Source organism: Stegostoma tigrinum, chromosome 46 (assembly GCF_030684315.1).
Source record: "Stegostoma tigrinum isolate sSteTig4 chromosome 46, sSteTig4.hap1, whole genome shotgun sequence".
NCBI lineage: Eukaryota > Metazoa > Chordata > Chondrichthyes > Orectolobiformes > Stegostomatidae > Stegostoma > Stegostoma tigrinum.
Window position 1 is genome coordinate 8,015,265 of NC_081399.1, and position 21,300 is coordinate 8,036,564.

At 43.2% G+C, this 21,300-nt stretch overlaps 1 protein-coding gene across 2 annotated transcripts in view; it reads left to right on the forward strand.

Moving 5' to 3' along the window:
* The window catches only part of LOC125449505 (SUMO-interacting motif-containing protein 1-like), a 139,596-nt gene that overhangs the window by 53,379 nt on the left and 64,917 nt on the right, over positions 1-21,300 (forward strand). For both annotated transcript variants that reach the window (XM_059642855.1, XM_059642854.1), the window contains exons 17-23: positions 4,291-4,332; positions 5,658-5,699; positions 6,766-6,807; positions 10,231-10,272; positions 10,922-10,963; positions 19,262-19,303; positions 20,629-20,670. In XM_059642855.1, coding sequence (XP_059498838.1) covers positions 4,291-4,332; positions 5,658-5,699; positions 6,766-6,807; positions 10,231-10,272; positions 10,922-10,963; positions 19,262-19,303; positions 20,629-20,670 — 294 coding nt within the window. The remainder of the gene's footprint in view (positions 1-4,290; positions 4,333-5,657; positions 5,700-6,765; positions 6,808-10,230; positions 10,273-10,921; positions 10,964-19,261; positions 19,304-20,628; positions 20,671-21,300) is intronic.

The following is a 21,300-nucleotide window of genomic DNA, read 5'->3' on the forward strand; positions in this document are numbered from 1 at the left end:
ATTCGGCCTTTTTTCACACTCCTCCAGCCTTGGAATTGAGTATGAGTCCAACTTAGTTACAGCATTGACGTTCCGACAATCCATGCAGAAGCATTGAGTACCGTCAGGTTTGGGAAGCAAATTGATCGGCTAACTCCACTCACCTTTTTCACGTGGCTCAATGATGTCTTCTTGGTGTATTGCTCCACTTCTGTAACTGTGCAGCTTTTAGAGGTTTAAGCCTGAGGGGGTCTTGTTTTATTAGAGCAGCACTCCCTGCTTCCACCTCGTGTGCAGGAGTATTTGTCCTCCCCGTTCTTTTCTGAAGTATGTCCTCATATTGCTGCAACAAGTCTATCAATTCAGTTTTCTGTTGCTGAGACAGATAGCTCACTGCTCTGTCTCATTCTCTATCTCATTCCTCATTATTTAACTTACTTTGAGGCACATAAAAATCCAGATCATCTGGATTTGATTCCTGACTGTGAGGGGCAATAATTAACACTTGTTTCTCTGGTTGCCTGTCTCTCTTATTTTAGGGTTTCAACATGACATAGCCAATAAAATGTTTTGCTATCAGGCATCTTTAGGGCATAATTCACCTGACTGAACTTCTCCTCAATCTGGTAAGGACCACGAAACCTTGCTTTGAGGGATTTCCTACCCCTGGTTATAGCGCCAATACTTTATCCCCGTGTGCAAATGTCTGAATTTTAGATTCAATATCTGCTTCTTGCTTTATTAAATGCTGTGCTACCTTCAGATGTTGTCTAGCTAATTCGCCTACTCTGTTTAATCTTTCTTTCACCTCAGATACATAGTGCAACTGTAAGATCTCTGACTTTGGACCTATCAACTTTTCCATAATTAATTTTAAAGGTCCTCTTATTTTCTGTTTGAATGTCGATTTAAATGATGTGAGTTCATTCATTTGTGCATGTCTGATCGCAGACAATATAAATGGAATACGTTTGTCGCAGTCATTTGGATAATCCTGGCAATAAACTGTCAGCATAGCTTTTAGGGTCTGATGACACCTTTCCAGTGCTCCCTGGTATTCAGGATAATGTGCACTCGATTTAAAGTGTTTGATTCCTCGGCTGTCTATAATCACCTGAGATAGTTTGGCAGTGAAATTGGATCATTGGTCTGACTGAATCTCCCTGTCTGTATGCTTCTGGCAACACAATCTGCTGCACTTCAGCCCAGTTTTCCTCTGCCGAGGTCTCCATTTTCACTTTTGGATTCTATCCTTAAGATCGTAACATTTGGGAATATGTTCTGATTTTTTTTTTCTGAGTTGGCATGATGATATAGATCTTTCATTGTCTCATCTTTTTGTTGTAACTGCAATAATCTTTGAGAACTAAATTCCTCTGCCTGGTCCTCTAATTGTTGAGGTTCTTCCTTGATGATCTTGTCAAACAGGGTATCAGCTAACTGTACATCAACCCCTTGATGTTTGATCTTTCTGTTTGGGTTTCCCCATTTACTTTAATCTATGACTTATCACCACACAGTCTGGAAAAATTCGAAGGTATTTTTCTTTTAACTCCTCAGTTCCTTTGTTTTTCTTTGGCTTCTTCACTACAAGGGACGGCATTCCCACTTTTAATGTCGCAAGGTCTTTTCCAAGAACAGACCGTATTCCTGAAATAAACACTCTTTTAATCACTCCCACTTTTACTTCCCCAGTGATGTTTGGACTTTTGAACTTAATCTTTCACAGGGGAACACTACATCTGTATCCATCTGTTCCACAGATTACCGCTTTCTCGGGTAGTATTTCAAATGGAGTGAAAATTCTTTCATCTCTTACTATTATAGACTGTCCAGCTCCCATATCTCTCAATACTGTAACTTATTTACCTTCTCCCTTCTGTTCTTACTGTGTAAACCTTACCTGCAGAAGTGAAGTTTTTGTAGAGATCAGGCACTGTCTCATTATCCAACCTGTGACTAGGCTGCATTTGGCTGCAGCTCTTCGACTCCTTTTGGGATTTCTTTCAGTACCTCAACTAATCCTACTTGTGTACCATCTTTCGCCATGTTCCTTTTTCCCAGAGCATTTCTTAAATCAGCAGCAGTGTGAGTTTGTGTCCCATGCTGTTACAGTGAAAACATCTGAGGCCTCTTACCTTCTTTTCAACCTCTTGGGTTTCTTTTGTCACCTGTGGTAAACTTCTCCCAGTGTGATCTACTTTTGTTTTTTCATTGAAAGATCTACCTTTTTTCCCCAATTTCTATCCCTCATGGAGTGAGATTGCTGTTGGAAACTAAATTCTGATTTATGCACTAATATATATTCATCCATCACCTGTGCGGCTCTTCTTACTTTGGTAATTTTCTGTTCCTCATCTCTGGAAGTGAGTTTTTAAAGTTGTCCAGCGGAATAATCTCTCAAAGATCGTCATTTGTCTCTTCTACCTTTAGTGTTCTTACCCATTTCTTAAAGTTGCTCTGTTTAGTTCTCGCAAGCTTGAAATATTCTGACCTGGCTCCTCCTTTATTTTTCTGAAACATTGTCTTGGTGCTTTTGGTACCAAAATAGGCACTCAAAATAGCCTGTTTAACCTGTTCATAATCTCTGGACACCTCACCTGACAGCACTGCAAGCACTTCTCTAGCCCTGCCTACAGCTTGGTCTAAATTAACATTACCCACACAGTTTCTGGCCAAGTCATCTGCCAAGCCAGTTACGCTTCCTCTTCTAATTCCTCATGTCTAATTTTCAATTTTAATTTTCTCTGACTTCACTGCACTTGCCTGTTTCTCTGATGTACGTAGGTGCTTGAGCAACTCAATTACAATTTCAGCTTTCCACTTATCTCCAGTTATACCCAATTCTGACCTGTTTGCTAACTCCAACAGTTTGTCATTGCTGTGGTTTTTGAGACTTTTTTGGCAAATTTGGGAAGCATCTTCAAATCTCAACCTCTTAAGCAACGTTAAGAGCCATTTCCCTCACTTTTAATTTATCCAACAACACAAAGCCAAAATAAACAGATTTTTCCACCGGCATTTCATTCAAAGATGTCGGGCATTATGTCAATCTCATGTCACAAATAACTTTCTGTCGCTGATTCTGCAGTCAGGGCTGTTTTTCTCTGTAATTGCTTCAGTGAGGACTTTTAGCTCGAAATGCTGTGGCAAGTCCACATTTGACGTGAGAATTGTTGAAAGACCTGATGATGAGAGTTCAGGACTGGCATGTTCCAGAAAGGAGGAAGGAGGGGGATGACAAGGTATGAAAACCTTGGATAACAAGGGAGATTGTGAATTTAGTCAGAGAGAAAAGGGAATCATATGTGAGGATTAGAAAGGTAAAATTGAACATGGCCCATGAGGAATGTAAAGAAAGTAGGAAAGAACTCAAGTAGGAATTTAGGAATGCAGTGAGAGGCTATGAGATATCTTTGGTGAGTAGGGGTAAAGAATATGAGGCGGTATTTTCGACATACCTGAAAAGCAAGAAGATAACTAGAGATGCCGAGGAGGGTGAAGGCTCTGATGAAGGGTCTAGGCCCGAAACGTCAGCTTTTGTGCTCCTGAGATGCTGCTGGGCCTGCTGTGTTCATCCAGCCACACATTTTATTATCTAGAGATGCCGAGGATATGGGCGAGATCCTAAATGAGTAATTTTCGTCAGTATTCACCAAGGAGAAGGATATGGGGGAATAGAGAGATTAGTATGGGGCATTCTAATTGACGAGGGCATTTTGAGGTGAAGAAAGAAGTGATGTGAGGCCTGTTGGAGAGCAATAAGATGGATAAGTGGAGAATTGTTTTTTCTGGAGTAGCAGAGGCTGATGGGACATCCGATAGAAGTTTATAAAATGATGAGTCATAGATCGGGTTGATGGTTAGAAAGTTCATCGCAGAGTTGAAGTGTCCAACACGAGCCGGCAAGCATTTAAGGTTTAAGTGGGATCGTTGACAGGATATGTAAGGTGCATGTTTATCTCGACAGAGAGTGTAGGTGCCGGGGCAATGATGGTGGAAGATACGAAAGTGGTGTTTGAGGGGGCTTTTAATTCTTCAAATGAATAAGTGAGGGATGTAGGGATGTGGACCATTGTCAGACAGAAAAGATCAATTTAATTTGTCGTCATATTCAGCATGAACAGGACCTGTCCCGGTGCTGTACTGTTTTGTATGCAGCCGTGCAGTTTTTAGCTGTGACCAGCAGGCAAGGTGGTGTCTGATGGAGTCCTGAGTGCGATATCTTTAGCATTTTCTCAGTAAGTTACTTCTGTTGTATTTGGCATTAGTGATATTGCTAACAATGATGTTTTCATGATTGCTTTCCAGGTTGGCTCAACGTCAGGAATTTCATTGAAGAATCCAGATCCGGTGAGGGTGAATCGGCTTTTACCATGATAGATTTGTCAGCCTCATGTCGCTGGTTTCTAAAAGTGATCATCCTTTGCAATGTTATTTGAGAGGGTTTATGTTGACCAAATGACAAGAGGGACTGCATACTGAAAGAGGGCAGACAGAGCCTGGGTTTGACATATCAACTGACAGTGACACCATCAATTTTGCAGCTCTCACTTAATCATATCTCTCAAAAGAGTAATGCTGCCAGTACAGACTGCCTGAGTTTGCTGCCTTAGTCCTGACCCCCGATGCAGCAACACTCGCTCTGTACATTGGTCCTTGACCGTAGTGCACTCGCTCAGTGCTACCCCTCCCAGAGTCTGCAGCACTCCCTCCATACTGCCCCCTGATGGTGCAGGACTCATTCTGTATGACCCTTGATGGTGCTGTAGTTCCTGTGACCTGTACATTGACTCCTTCTGTACAGCCTCTTGATGGTGCAGCATTTCCCCTGTACACTGTCTCTGAAGGTGCCACATATGTTCTGTACAGTGTCTGTGGTGCAACACTCGCTCTGTACAGTTTTCCCTGACAGTGCAGCACTGTCTCTGTACTGTTCTGACAGTGCAGTGCACCCTCTGTACTGTCCCCTGGGTTAACAAACCAAGGCATCTAAACAACAAGCAGGACAGAAAACCGACCCTTTGCCTCAGGTGCATTGACGATGTAGCCATGCAGGGTGATGAAACATTTGGAACCAAACTGACCTGCTGAACAAGCGTGTCTGCAGCCTCAATTTCCCAGTGAATTAATTTCACTGTGGCACAGGAATGAGGAATGAGTGGCTTCTTGGTTTGTGAGACTCATGTTTGTGTAACTGGCTCCATTATCAATGTGAGCAAGGATAGTGGTAATTTATCATGTTAACAAGTAACCAAGTGGTTTTTAGTCGCGAACAACAGGTGCACTGGTATAGAACATAGAACATAGAAAAGTACAGCACAGTACAGGCCCTTTGGCCCACAATGTTGTGCCGTGGAATATTCCTAATTCAAACATAAAATAAAATAACTTACATTCCCCTCAATTCACTGCTGTCAATGTGCATGTCCAACAGTCGCGTAAATGTCACTAATGACTCTGCTTCCACGACTACCACTGGTAAACTATTCCATGCGCTCACAACTCTCTGAGTGAAGAACCTAAGACTTTGTCAGGGAACCATTCCAACACAGGCCCCCAACATCTCATGGTGTTCTGAATATGACCATTTTAGCATTTTGTTGTAATATTAGTTCTCGTGCTTTTGGCGTCGGTGTCATTGTTAACATCCAAACATTTTTGTGATTTGTTTCCAGATTGGTTCAAAGTCAGGAATTTCCATGAAAATACCACATCAGGTGAGGGTGAATTAGATTTTTACTGAGACTGATTCGTCGCCGTCGCACAGTTCGTGCTTGAAGCTGATGATTAATCATAGCGTTATTTGGAAGACCTTTCTTTGAAGAAGTTGGACGTAACGTTGATCTGACGACAACAAGGACTGTACGCTGAGAAAGGGCATACGGAACCATGATTTAACGTCTTTTGTGACTGGCTCGGTCACCATTTCAGCTTTCACTTAATTGTGTTTCTGATAACCATGTATTGCTGTCAGTACAGACTGTGTGGGTTTACTGTCTCAATACTGACCCCCTGAGTGTGCAGTACTCCCTCTGTACTGCATCCTGATGGTGCAGGACTCATTATATCCGTTTCCCTGCTGGTGCAGTAGCCCCTCTGTACAGTGTTTTGATGGTGCAGCTCTCCCTCTGCACTGTGCCCTGTTAAATGCAGGACTCCATCGGTACCGCGCTTTCTGTCAGTGCAGCACCCCTTCTGCACTGCCACCATGGTACAGGGGTGCGAGCTGAGTGACTTCCTGCGACGGAACATTCATGATTGTGTAACTCGCGTTATTATGGATATTGACAATAATCATGGTAATTTCCCATGTAAACAAATAACTGTGCAGTTACCAGCTGTGATGAGCAGGCTATGTGGTAACATCACGTTCGTTATAATGGGAATGTGATAATGGGAATTTGCCTTGTAAAACGGTAACTCTACAGATACAGGCTGTGAATAGCAGGCAGTATAGTACCCTCAGTGAATCCCCAAAAACTGCATCCGTATCCTTTTGTTAATGCAGTAATTTCAGTGTGGCACCGGGATGTGGCCTGAATGGCTTCTTGAGTTGTTAGATTCATGAGTGTAATTAGCTCGGTGATGAATGTGAGCAAGGATAGTGGTAATTTCTCATGTTAACAAGTAACCATGTGGTTTTTAGCCGTGAACAACAGTTACAATGGTATCTCATGGTGTTCTGAATACGACAATTTTAGCATTTTCTCATAAAATTAATTCTAGTGCATTTGGCAACGGTGACATTGTTAACATCCAAACGTTTTTGTGATTTGTTTCCAGACTAGCCCAAAGTCAGGAATTTCATTGAAAACGCCAGGTCAGGTGAGGGTGAATTAGATTTTTCCTGAGACAGATTCGTCGCCCTCAAATAGCTGTTGTTTGAAGCTGATGATTCATCACAGTGTAATTTGAAAGACTTTTCTTTGAAGGAGCTGGACGTTGAACATTACAGCTCTCACTTAATTGTTCCTGAAAACGGTGTATTGCTTTCAGTGCAGACCGCCTGAGTTTGCTGCCTCAGGACTGCCTCCTGATGGTGGAGGACTTCCTCTGTACAGTGTCTTGATGATGCAGTTTGCTTTCTGACAATGCAGCACACCCTCTGCACCGACCCTTCTCACAGTGCAGCATGCCCTTTGCACTGCCACGATGGTACATGGGACTTCCTGAGCTGGAAGATTCATGATTGTGTAATTAGTATCATTACCAGTGTGAACAGTAATAGTGGTAATTTCCCATGTTAACAGGTTACCATGCTGTCACTAGCTGTGATGACAAGACTACATGGTAACCTCAGATTTGTCTCTCTTAAATTCCCGTTTAGCATGATGATTCACAATTGTGTATCTAGCATAATGATGAATGTGGACTGTGATAATAATGAGAATATGGCATGTAGACAGGTAACAGAAACTGGCTGCGAATAGCAGGCTACATGGTAAGCTCTCTGAATCCCAAAAAATTGCATCTTTAGCATTTTCTGTGTAAATTAGTTTCAGCATGGCATCGGGATGAGGGCTCAATGGCCTCTTGGGTTGTTTGATTCGTGAGCATGGAAGTAGCTCCATTATGAATGTGAGCAGGGATAATGGCAATTAACCCACATTAACAAGTGACATTGCAGCAGTCCCTCTGCGCTGCTGCCAGGGCACAAGGTTGAATGCTGAATGACTTGTCGGGCGAGAAGTTTCATGATTGTGTAAGTAGCAATATTACCAGTGTGAACAGTAATCATGGTAATTACCCATGTTAACAAGTGACCAAATGAGTAGATGGACAGCACACTGAGGTTGGGCAGGCTGAACCATGATTTAACATCTTGTGTGACAGTGACGGCGGCCACATTTTTGCATCTGCTCACTTGTGTCTGAAAACCATTTAATGCTGTCAGTACGTACTGCCTGAGTGTTCCGTCTCAACATTGACCTCCTGATGGCGCAGCACCCATTTTCCACTGTGCCCCCTGACACTGAGTTATTCCCTGTGCACTCCTCCACCCCCCTCGCCCCCACCCGACAGTGCAGTGCCCCCTCTGCCCTGCCACCATGGTCGAGTGCTGAATGCTGAATGTCTTCCTGGTCTGAAAGATTCAAGTTTGTATGATTAGCATAATTACCACTGTGAACAGTAATTGTGGTAATTTCCCTACTTAACAGGTAACCATGCAGTTACCAGCTGTGATGACCGGGCTACATGGTAACATCACATTCGTCTCCCTCAAGTTGCCACTTACCGTAATGTTTCATGATTGTGTATCTCGCATAATGATGAATGTAAACTGTGATAATGGAAATTTCCCATGTAAACAGGTGATTCTATAGACATAGGCATAGGAGGCTACATGGTAAGCTCATTGACTCCCAGAAAACTACATCTGTAGCAATTTTCTACTGAATTAATTTCGCCATGGCATAGGGACAAGGTCTGAATAGCTTCTTGGTTTGTTAGATTCATAAGTTTGTAAGTAGTTCCATTACAAATGTGAGCAGGTATAATGGTAAGTGTGTCATTTTTAGGCAACATGATATCTCACGGGGTTCTGAATACTACATCATTAGCATTTTCTCAGTAAGTTAATTCTAGTGCATTTGGCAGCAGTGACATTGCTAAAATACCAGATCAGGTGAGGGTGTATTAGATTTTTACTGATTCATTACCCTCAAATAGCAGTTTTTTGAAACTGATCATCCATCATTGTTATTTGAATGATTTATCTTTGCAGAAGTTATTCTGTTGATCTCATGAGAACAAGGACAGCACATTGAGAAGGCGCAGACAGAATCATGATTTAACGTGTTATCTGACACTGACACGGTCAGAGATTCATCTGTCACTTAATTGGTTCTCTGAATACTGCATTGCTGTCAGTATATGAGATAATAGGAACAGCAGATGCTGGAGTATCTGAGATAACAAGGTGTGGTGCTGGATGAACACAGCAGTCCAAGCGGCATCTTGGGAGCAGGAAAGCTGATGTTTCGGGCATAGAGCCTTCATCAAAAATAGGGGAGGGGTAGAGTGTTCAGAAATGAAAAGGGAGTGAGGGTGAGGTGGGGAGCGAGTGTGGGCGAGGCTGTGAGGGAGTGAGGTCGAGGCAAGAAGGAGTGACGGTCATGGTAGAGTCAGGGCGAGGCAGGGAGGGAGTGAGGGTTGTGGGTGTCGTGAGGCCGAGGCAGGGAGGCAGCGAGGGCGAGGTTAGGCAGGAAGGTGTGAGGGTTCAGAGGGAGGGGGACAGTGAAGATATTGGACCATGGAAGAATGAGGGTTGGGATGATGGGAGAGGTGGGCGATGAGAGTTGGGGCATGAGGGAAGAGTGAGGGCCAGAGGGAAGGCGGCGGGTGTGTGAGGTGGTGAGGAATAGGGAGTGAGGGTCGGAGAAGAGGGTGCAGAGTGTCTGAAGAGGTTGGACAGTCAGTGTTGGTGGAGAAGGGATCTTGGTAGATGTTTGGGATGAGATACGACGCACCTTACAAATAATCAGGGCAACCACAGTGTGGAGCTGGAGGAAGACAGCAAGCTAGGCAGCATCAGAGAAGCAGGAAAATTGAGGTTTCTGCTGGGACCCTTCTTCAGGTTTTGAAATGTCAACGTTTCTGCTCCTCCGATGCTGTCTAGCCTGCTGTGTTTCTCCAGCTCCACACTGTTGTTATCTCTGACTCCAGCGTCTGCAGTTCTTGCTATTTCTGATTAATTGGGGCAGTTTGCTTTACTGCCTGGGTTCAGTCGAAAATCCCTGAATTGAAAGCAGACCTGACAGGCATTGTGGTTTAGCTCTCCTGCTCCTATGATGCCGCTTGGCCTGCTGTGTCCATCCAGCTCCACAGCTTGTTATCTCTGACGGGCATTGACTATATTTGAGGAACAATTGAGAATGGAATGTTGCTAAATGAAACGGATATGGTGATATTGGAACAATACAGTTCATTAGGAGAATAATTAGACTTTACTTTAAAATTCCCTCTCTGAGCACATTATGAGTCAACCTACAGCACATGAACTGGAAAGCTTCAAGACAACAGTTCTGCACCATCTTTTCAGCCCTGACAATGATGCCCATGTCCCAAGAATGAGCAGGGATAACAGTAATTTCTCATGTTAATAGACAGCCATGCAGGTACAAGATATGACCAGGGGGCTTTCTGGTAACCGACTGCATCCTTAACATTTTCTCAGCACGTTGATTCCAGTGTATTTGGCAACAGTGACACTGCTAACATCCAAATGTTTTGTTGATTACTTTCCAGACTGGGTCGATGTCAGGACTTTTGAAGAAGAAGACAGAGCAGGTGAGGGCAAAGAGGTTTTTGCTAAGACAGATTTGTCAGCCTGACATTGCTGTTTTGTGAAAGTGCTGCTCATCACAGAGTTATTTGAGAGATTTTTCTCTGCAGAAATTGGACATTATGTTGACCTCGTGACAACAGTGACTGCACACTGAAAAAAGAGCAGACAAAGCCTTGGTTTAACATCATATCCGATAGTGACGCTGTCAAGGTTGCAGCTCACACTGAATTGGATCTCTGAAAACAGTGTAATGCTGTTGGTACAAATTTGCTGAGTTTCCTGTCTCAGTTCTTGCCCTCTGACAGTGCAGCATTCACTCTGTATGGTCTTCCTGACAGTGCGCTACTCTCTGTGATGATGCAGCCTTCTTCATTTAGTGCTGCACCTGAAGGCATCAGCACCCCTGCACTGCCACCTGAATGGCTTCCTTCATTGTAAAATTGTGTATCTAGCATAGCTTTGAATATGAACAGTATAATGGTAATTTCCCAGGTTAACAGGTAACCGTGCAGTTATTAGCTGTGACCGGCAGGCTACGTGGTAACCTTATGGAATCCTGAACAATCTGAGCATTCTGTCAGGAAATTAATTTCAGTGCATTTGGCAACAATGACATGCTAACATTCAAATGTTTTCTTCATTTCTTTCCAGCAAAGGATGAAGTCAAGAATTGTGAAGATGGGAACAGATCTGGTGAGGAAGAAAATGCATTATCGAAACAGATTTGTCACGCTAACGCAGCTGTTTCTGAAAGTTGTCCTTCATCATAATGTTATTTAAGATATTTTTCTCTGCGGAAGTTGGACATTATGTTGATCACATGACGACAATAACTGCACACTGCAAGAGTGCAGGCAGGCCCAAGGTTTAACATCTTGCCTGCATTGGCACTCAAGATTGCACTTCTCACTTAACTGTGTCTCCGAAAACAGTGCATTGCTGTCAGTGTGGACTCCCCAAGCTTGCAGCCTCAGTACTGACCGTGCAACACTCCATATGTACTATCACCCTGGCGCAGGAATGAGGGCTGAATGGCTTCCAGGTCTGAAAGATTCATGATTGTGCAATGCGCCTAATTACAAATGTGACCAGTAATCACGGTAATTTCCCATGTTAACAGGTAATTATGCAGTTTCTAGCTGTGACCAGCAGGCTACATGGGAACCTCACAATCTTGTCCCTCATTGAGCTGCTTTCTGAAAGTTTCCATTTACTGTAATGATTCATGATCATGTATCGAGCATAATGATGAATGTGAATTGTGCTAATGGGAATTTCCCATGTTTGCTCAGTAAATTAGTTTCAGTGTATATGAAAAAGGTGACATTATGAACATCCAAGTGCTTTCTTTCCTGGCCGGATCGAGGGTTGGATTTGACAGGGAGAGTGTGGATCAAATATGTTTAGCTGACACAGTACGGTCCCATTCGTACAGCTGCTTTCTGAAAGTGCTTAGAGACAGAAGAACTGCAGATGCTGGAATCAACCAGTTCATACCTACTACCAGTGTCCACCTTTCACCACCATTCTCCTACTTCTCCCCTCCAACCGGCTTATCTGCAGCTCTCCCCACCCACACATCCAGTCCTGAAGAAGGGTATACCTGAAAAGTTGGTAACTCCTTGAGTCCAGATGTTGCCTGGCTTGCTGTGTTCTTCCAGCCTTCTGTTTACCTTCTGAAAATGCTAATTCATCATAGTGTTATTTGAAGGATCTTGCTCCGCAAAACAGGCGATTGTGTTTCGTGACATGATAACAGTGACTGTACACTAACGGAGCACAGGCGACCCTGAGTTTAACATCTTATCCGACAGCGACACCATCAACATTCATATTCCGTCTCAGAAAACAGTGCAATGCTGGCACTACAGAATCGGAGTGTGCTGTCTCAGTCCTGACACCAGTTAATCTGTCTCCCCTCTTTGACGGTGTGGCGCTCCCTCTGGCCGGCCCTCCTTGACGGTGCGGCGCTCCCTCTGGCCGGCCCTCCTTGACGGTGTGGCTCTCCCTCTGGCTGGCCCCCCTTGACGGTGCGGCGCTCCCTCTGTCCAGCCCTCCTTGACGGTGCGGCGCTCCCTCTGTCCAGCCCTCCTTGACGGTGCGGCGCTCCCTCTGTCCAGCCCTCCTTGACGGTGCGGCGCTCCCTCTGTCCAGCCCTCCATGACTGTGCGGCGCTCCCTCTGGCCAGGCACTGTGCTACAGGGATAAGGGCTGAATGCCTTCTTGGTTTGTTAGATTCATAATTGTGCAAGCAGCTCCATTATGAATGTGAACAGTAATAATGGTAATTACCCACTTTAACGGGGATGTACTCCGTGACCAGTCAGAGAACGGAGAGCCGGGAACCGGTGTGGGCTACATATTCCATTGCAGTGCAAAATTCGGATGTGATCTTACTGGGGAAGGAAGAGGAAAGGAAGAACAATAATGAAAGATGATACTTTAGTCAGGGGAGCAGACTGGCACTTCTGCAGCGAAGAAATGACTTCAGGATGGTGTATTACCTCACTGGTGCCAGAGTCTGGGATGTTACTTTAGAGCTGCCGGACATTCTGAAAGGGAAGGGTAATGAGTTACAGGTCATGGTACATGTTGATACTGATGATCTTGGCAAATTGAGGAATGAGGTCTCGGACCAAGAATCCAGGGAATTAAACAGTTGGTTAAAAAGCAAGACCTCAAAGGTTGTAATTTCGGGATTGCTGCTGGTGCCATTTCTAAGGAAAAAAAGGCAGGTAAATGTGTGGCTAAGGAGCTGGTGCAGGGTGTAGGTTTTTGGATCACTGGGACCCCTTCTGGGACAGGAGTGACCTGTAGAGAAGGGTTGGGGTGTGTTGCACTTAAACTGGAGGGGAACCTGTATCCTTGACAGGGCTACTCTTTAAACTAGAGTGGCAGAGGGTAGGAACCATCAGCAGTTCCACAGTGCAGCGATTGAGGGGTTGTTGGAAGTCAGGACCAGTGAGGCTTAAAGGAAGGATAGGGAGGGACAGGTTAATGAACACAATGGGGCCGAAAGGCTCAAGTGTGTTAATTTGAAGGCAAGAGCATTATGGTGTTACGGAGGGGAAATGGCCGAACCCCTGTGATAGTTAAACCAAAACACCAGCCCTCATCTGTCCTGATGGGTGTAGGGGTTCCCCTCTAATGTTTACCTCTGAAACACCCAGAGAAGCTCACCTTTTCCATCATAATCTGTTTAAAGAGTGTTTAAAAGAAAGAAAATCCCTGGTCTCCACCTTACATGTGACAAGTAACAATTTATTTATTTCATCGAAAGAATGAACAAATTAACAGTTCCTAACAATCTGAAAAATTCTGCTTTCTCCAGCTTTTCTTCTGTCGTTCTCACATCAGAAATGTCTTTCTGCCGCTGATTCTGCTGTCGGGGATGTTTTTCTCTGTACTTGCTTATGTGAGAACTTTTACCTAGAAATGCTGTGGTGCCATTTTAATCAGTTGATGCTTTCTCTGAGAGCGAGATAATGTGTTTGTCTCATGGTAGTTGGCTGTCCCCCAATCTTCAAAAAAAAACCTGACTTCAATATCCCATATGACACATCAGATTCTTAGAATTGGTTTCAGATTATCAACACCATCGGAGTTAAATTTGATACGTTGTTTGCAGCTAAGGTCTTGTATTAAAATAATTAGCTACATTTGAAAGACTTGTTGTTTTGATAAAAGTAGTGCTTGGCTGTTTGAGAGAAAATGTTTGCATTCAGGCACACTCTGTGTGCACCTGCCGTTCAGATATTCATTTTAACTCTAAGCACTGGAAAAGACACACTTTAAAGGGACGGATGATGCATTGCTGTTCCTCACTTTTATTTTAACAATTTTACACAAAACAACTTCGCAGCCCGTCCCCCTGAAGGGAAAAAAAGAACCAGTATTATGAAAAGATGGGTTCATTTTTTTTCCTTGTCTAAATCTGAACACCATTATCGCTGAACACAGAGGTCAGTAATCTAAAGTTAGACATTTTGTCCTAGTTGTGCGTATCTGTACCATTAGCCCGTACCGATTCTATGTTACACATGCATTTTCTTTAAACCCATGAAAATGGATATCCAGTGACATTTTTACAACCTGTATCATGTACAGTTTGTGAATTAAAAGCTTGTAACATATGACTTCAACAAAATAGTCTCATAGTTTTGTTCCTAAATCTTTCCAAAATGGTGAGGGGGTTGTGGTATGTATACACAGCCGTCTTTGCAAGATTATCTATGACATAAAGATTAAAATGTTGAATGGCCTGAACCAAACTCAATAGTTTGTTTTCCATGGTGGAGTATTTTCCCTGATGAATATTGAGTTTCATTGAAAAATAACCAATGACGTTTCAATTCCACCATTATCCTCCTGCATTGACGCAACCCCAATCCGTATATCATTGGCGCTGGTAGCAACTTTAAAGGGTTTCAAGAAATTTGGTGTGGCTAAAACTGGTGCGGTGGTTAACACGGCCTTTAAATTCTCAGATGCCTCCAGGTATTGTTCTGGCGACTGAAATTTTAGAGTCTTCTTTAGCAAAATCTGTCAGCAGTGCCACAATGTTACGAAAGTTTGGCACAAACTTCCAGGAGAATCGGTTGAGTCCCAGCAATCGAAGCACCTCTATTTTTCGAGGATGGTCTTGGAAACTCCTCGACCTTTAACTATGTGCGTCCAGTTTTTGCTAAGTTCATGACCAGTTTTGCCTCCCATTGTCTTTCAAAGAGCTTTGCCAAATACACCATGTGATCTTTCCATGAACAGCTAAAGATCATGACATCATCTATACAGACAGCACGATGTGTCAATTCGGCCTTTTTTCACACTCCTCCAGCCTTGGAATTGAGTATGAGTCCAACTTAGTTACAGCATTGACGTTCCGACAATCCATGCAGAAGCATTGAGTACCGTCTGGTTTGGGAAGCAAATTGATCGGCTAACTCCACTCACCTTTTTCACATGGCTGAATGATGTCTTCTTGGTGTATTGCTCCACTTCTGTAACTGTGCAGCTTTTAGAGGTTTAAGCCTTTGCGGGTCTTGTTTTATTAGAGCAGCACTCCCTGCCTCCACCTCGTGTGCAGGAGTATTTGTCCTCCCCGTTCTTTTCTGAAGTATGTCCTCATATTGCTGCAACAAGTCTATCAATTCAGTTTTCTGTTGCTGAGACAGATAGCTCACTGCTCTGTCTCATTCTCTATCTCATTCCTCATTATTTAACTTACTTTGAGGCACATAAAAATCCAGATCATCTGGATTTGATTCCTGACTGTGAGGGGAAATAACTAACACTTGTTTCTCTGGTTCCCTGTCTCTCTTATTGTCGGGTTTCAACTCATTCACAGGACATAGCCAATAAAATGTTTTGCTATCAGGCATCTTTCGGGCATAATTCACCTGACTGAACTTCTCCTCAATCTGGTATGACCACGAAACCTTGCTTTGAAGGGATTTCCTACCCCTGGTTATCGCACCAAAACTTTATCCCCATGTGCAAATGTCTGAATTTTAGATTCAATATCTGCTTCTTGCTTTATTAAATGCTGTGCTACCTTCACATGTTGTCTAGCTAATTCGCCTACTCTGTTTAATCTTTCTTTCACCTCAGATACATAGTGCAATTGTAAGATCTCTGACTTTGGACCTATCAACTTTTCCATAATTAATTTTAAAGGTCCTCTTATTTTCTGTTTGAATGTCGATTTAAATGATGTGAGTTCATTCATTTGTGCATCTCTGATCGCAGACAATATAAATGGGATACGTTTGTCGCAGTCATTTGGATAATCCTGGCAATAAACTGTCAGCATAGCTTTTAGGGCCTGATGACACCTTTCCAGTGCTCCCTGGTATTCAGGATAATGTGCACTCGATTTAAAGTGTTTGATTCCTCGGCTGTCTATAATCACCTGAGATAGTTTGGCAGTGAAATTGGATCATTGGTCTGACTGAATCTCCCTGTCTGTATGCTTCTGGCAACACAATCTGCTGCACTTCAGCCCAGTTTTCCTCTGCCGAGGTCTCCATTTTCACTTATGGATTCTATCCTTAAGATCGTAACATTTGGGAATATGTTCTGATTTTTTTTTCTGAGTTGGCATGATGATATAGATCTTGCATTGTCTCATCTTTTTGTTGTAACTGCAATAATCTTTGAGAACTAAATTCCTCTGCCTGGTCCTCTAATTGTTGAGGTTCTTCCTTGATGATCTTGTCAAACAGGGTGTCAGCTAACTGTACATCAACCCCTTGATGTTTGATCTTTCTGTTTGGTTTTCCCCATTTACTTTAATCTGTGACTTATCACCACACAGTCTGGAAAAATTCGAAGGTATTTTTCTTTTAACTCCTCAGTTCCCTTGTTTTTCTTTGGCTAATCCACTACAAGGGACGTCATTTCCACTTGTAATGTCTTAAGGTCTTTTCCAAGAACAGACCGTGTTCCTGAAATAAACACTCTTTTAATCACTCCCACTTTTACTTCCCCAGTGATGTTTGGACTTTTGAACTTAATCTTTCACAGGGGAACACTACATCTGTATCCATCTGTTCCACAGATTACCGCTTTCTCGGGTAGTATTTCAAATGGAGTGAAAATTCTTTCATCTCTTACTATTATAGACTGTCCAGCTCCCATATCTCTCAATACTGTAACTTAGTTACCTTCTCCCTTCTGTTCTTACTATGTAAACCTTACCTGCAGAAGTGAAGTTTTTGTAGAGATCAGGCACTGTCTCATTATCCAACCTGTGACTAGGCTGCATTTGGCTGCAGCTCTTCGACTCCTTTTGGGATTTCTTTCAGTACCTCAACTAATCCTACTTGTGTAGCATCTTTCGCCATGTTCTTTTTCCCAGAGCATTTCTTAAATCACCAGCAGTGTGAGTTTGTGTCCCATGCTGTTACAGTGAAAACATCTGAGGCCTCTTACCTTCTTTTCAACCTCTTGGGTTTCTTTTGTCACCTGTGGTAAACTTCTCCCAGTGTGATCTACTTTTGTTTTTTCATTGAAAGATCTCCCTTTTTTCCCCCAATTTCTATCCCTCATGGAATGAGATTGCTGTTGGAAATTAAATTCTGATTTATGGACTAATATATATTCATCCATCACCTGTGCGGCTCTTCTTACTTTGGAAACTTTCTGCTCCTCATCTCTGGAATTGTGTTTTTAAAGTTGTCCAGCGGAATAATCTCTCAAAGATCGTCATTTGTCTCTTCTACCTTTAGTGTTCTTACCCATTTCTTAAAGTTGCTCTGTTTAGTTCTCACAAGCTTGAAATATTCTGACCTGATTCCTCCTTTATTTTACTGAAACATTGTCTTGGTGCTTTTGGTACCAAAATAGGCACTCAAAATAGCCTGTTTAACCTGTTCATAATCTCTGGACACCTCACCTGACAGCACTGCAAGCACTTCTCTAGCCCTGCCTACAGCTTGGTCTAAATTAACATTACCCACACAGTTTCTGGCCAAGTCATCTGCCAAGCCAGTTACGCTTCCTCTTCTAATTCCTCATGTCTAATTTTCAATTTTAATTTTCTCTGACTTCACTGCACTTGCCTGTTTCTCTGATGTACGTAGGTGCTTGAGCAACTCAATTACAATTTCAGCTTTCCACTTATCTCCAGTTATGCCCAATTCTGACCTGTTTGCGAACTCCAACAGTATGTCATTGCTGTGGTTTTTGAGACTTTTTTGGCAAATTTGGGAAGCATCTTCAAATCTCAACCTCTTAAGCAACGTTAAGAGCCATTTCCCTCACTTTTAATTTATCCAACAACACAAAGCCAAAATAAACAGATTTTTCCACCGGCATTTCATTCAAAGATGTCGGGCATTATGTCAATCTCATGTCACAAATAACTTTCTGTCGCTGATTCTGCAGTCAGGGCTGTTTTTCTCTGTAATTGCTTCAGTGAGGACTTTTAGCTCGAAATGCTGTGGCAAGTCCACATTTGACGTGAGAATTGTTGAAAGACCTGATGATGAGAGTTCAGGACTGGCATGTTCCAGAAAGGAGGAAGGAGGGGGATGACAAGGTATGAAAACCTTGGATAACAAGGGAGATTGTGAATTTAGTCAGAGAGAAAAGGGAATCATATGTGAGGATTAGAAAGGTAAAATTGAACATGGCCCATGAGGAATGTAAAGAAAGTAGGAAAGAACTCAAGTAGGAATTTAGGAATGCAGTGAGAGGCCATGAGATATCCTTGGTGAGTCGGGTTAAAGAATATGAGACGGTATTTTCGACATACCTGAAAAGCAAGAAGATAACTAGAGATGCCGAGGATATGGGCGAGATCCTAAATGAGTAATTTGCGTCAGTATTCACCAAGGAGAAGGATATGGGGGAATAGAGAGATTAGTATGGGGCATTCTAATTGACGAGGGCCTTTTGAGGTGAAGAACGAAGTGATGTGAGGCCTGTTGGAGAGCAATAAGATGGATAAGAGGAGAATTGTTTTTTCTGGAGTAGCAGAGGCTGATGGGACATCCGAGAGAAGTTTATAAAATGATGAGTCATAGATCGGGTTGATGGTTAGAAAGTTCATCCCAGAGTTGAAGTGTCCAACACGAGCTGGCAAGCATTTAAGGTTTAAGTGGGAACGTTGACAGGATATGTAAGGTGCATGTTTATTTCGACAGAGAGTGTAGGTGCCGGGGCAATGATGGTGGAAGATATGAAAGTGGTGTTTGAGGGGGTTTTTAATTTTTCAAATGAATAAGTGAGGGATGTAGGGATGTGGACCATTGTCAGACAGAAGGGATCAACTTAATTTGTCATCATGTTCAGCATGAACAGAGCCTGTTCCTGTGCTGTACTGTTCTCTGTTGTATGCAGCCGTGCAGTTTTTCGCTATGACTAGCAGGCAAGGTGGTGTCTGATGGAGTCCTGATTACGATATCTTTAGCATTTTCTCAGTAAATTACTTCTGTTGTATTTGGCATTAGTGATATTGCTAACAATGATGTTTTCGTGATTGCTTTCCAGGTTGGCTCAACGTTAGGAATTCCATTGAAGAATTCAGATCCGGTGAGGGTGAATCGGCTTTAACTAAGACAGATTTTTCAGCCTCATGTCGCTGGTTTCTAAAAGTGATCATCCTTTGCAATGTTATTTGAGAGGGTTTATGTTGACCAAATGACAAGAGGGACTGCATACTGAAAGAGGGCAGACAGAGCCTGGGTTTGACATATCAACTGACAGTGACACCATCAATTTTGCAGCTGTCACTTAATCATATCTCTCAAAAGAGTAATGCTGCCAGTACAGACTGCCTGAGTTTGCTGCCTTAGTCCTGACCCCCGATGCAGCAACACTCGCTCTGTACATTGGTCCTTGACCGTAGTGCACTCGCTCAGTGCTACCCCTCCCAGAGTCTGCAGCACTCCCTCCATACTGCCCCCTGATGGTGCAGGACTCATTCTGTATGACCCTTGATGGTGCTGTAGTTCCTGTGACCTGTACATTGACTCCTTCTGTACAGCCTCTTGATGGTGCAGCATTTCCCCTGTACACTGTCTCTGAAGGTGCCACATATGTTCTGTACAGTGTCTGTGGTGCAACACTCGCTCTGTACAGTTTTCCCTGACAGTGCAGCACTGTCTCTGTACTGTTCTGACAGTGCAGTGCACCCTCTGTACTGTCCCCTGGGTTAACAAACCAAGGCATCTAAACAACAAGCAGGACAGAAAACCGACGCTTTGCCTCAGGTGCATTGACAATGTAGCCATGCAGGGTGATGAAACATTTGGAACCAAACTGACCGGCTGAAGGAGCATGTCTACAGCCTCAATTTCCCAGTGAATTAATTTCACTGTGGCACAGGAATGAGGAATGAGTGGCTTCTTGGTTTGTGAGACTCATGTTTGTGTAACTAGCTCCATTATCAATGTGAGCAAGGATAGTGGTAATTTATCATGTTAACAAGTAACCAAGTGGTTTTTAGCCGCGAACAACAGGTGCACTGGTATAGAACATAGAACATAGAAAAGTACAGCACAGTACAGGCCTTTTGGCCCACAGTGTTGTGCCGTGGAATATTCCTAATTCAAACGTAAAATAAAATAACTTACATTCCCCTCAATTCACTGCTGTCAATGTGCATGTCCAGCAGTCGCGTAAATGTCACTAATGACTCTGCTTCCACGACTACCACTGGTAAACTATTCCATGCGCTCACAACTCTCTGAGTGAAGAACCTAAGACTTTGTCAGGGAACCATTCCAACACAGGCCCCCAACATCTCATGGTGTTCTGAATATGACCATTTTAGCATTTTGTTGTAATATTAGTTCTCGTGCTTTTGGCGTCGGTGACATTGTTAACATCCAAACATTTTTGTGATTTGTTTCCAGCTTGGTTCAAAGTCAGGAATTTCCATGAAAATACCACATCAGGTGAGGGTGAATTTGATTTTTACTGAGACTGATTCGTCGCCGTCGCACAGTTCGTGCTTGAAGCTGATGATTAATCATAGCGTTATTTGGAAGACCTTTCTTTGAAGAAGTTGGACGTAACGTTGATCTGACGACAACAAGGACTGTACGCTGAGAAAGGGCATACGGAACCATGATTTAACGTCTTTTGTGACTGGCTCGGTCACCATTTCAGCTTTCACTTAATTGTGTTTCTGATCACCATGTATTGCTGTCAGTACAGACTGTGTGGGTTTACTGTCTCAGTACTGACCCCCTGAGTGTGCAGTACTCCCTCTGTACTGCATCCTGATGGTGCAGGACTCATTATATCCGTTTCCCTGCTGGTGCAGTACTCCCTCTGTTCAGTGTTTTGATGGTGCAGCTCTCCCTCTGCACTGTGCCCTGTTAAATGCAGGACTCCATCGGTACCGCGCTTTCTGTCAGTGCAGCACCCCTTCTGCACTGCCACCATGGTACAGGGGTGCGAGCTGAGTGACTTCCTGCGACGGAACATTCATGATTGTGTAACTCGCGTTATTATGGATATTGACAATAATCATGGTAATTTCCCATGTAAACAAGTAACTGTGCAGTGACCAGCTGTGATGA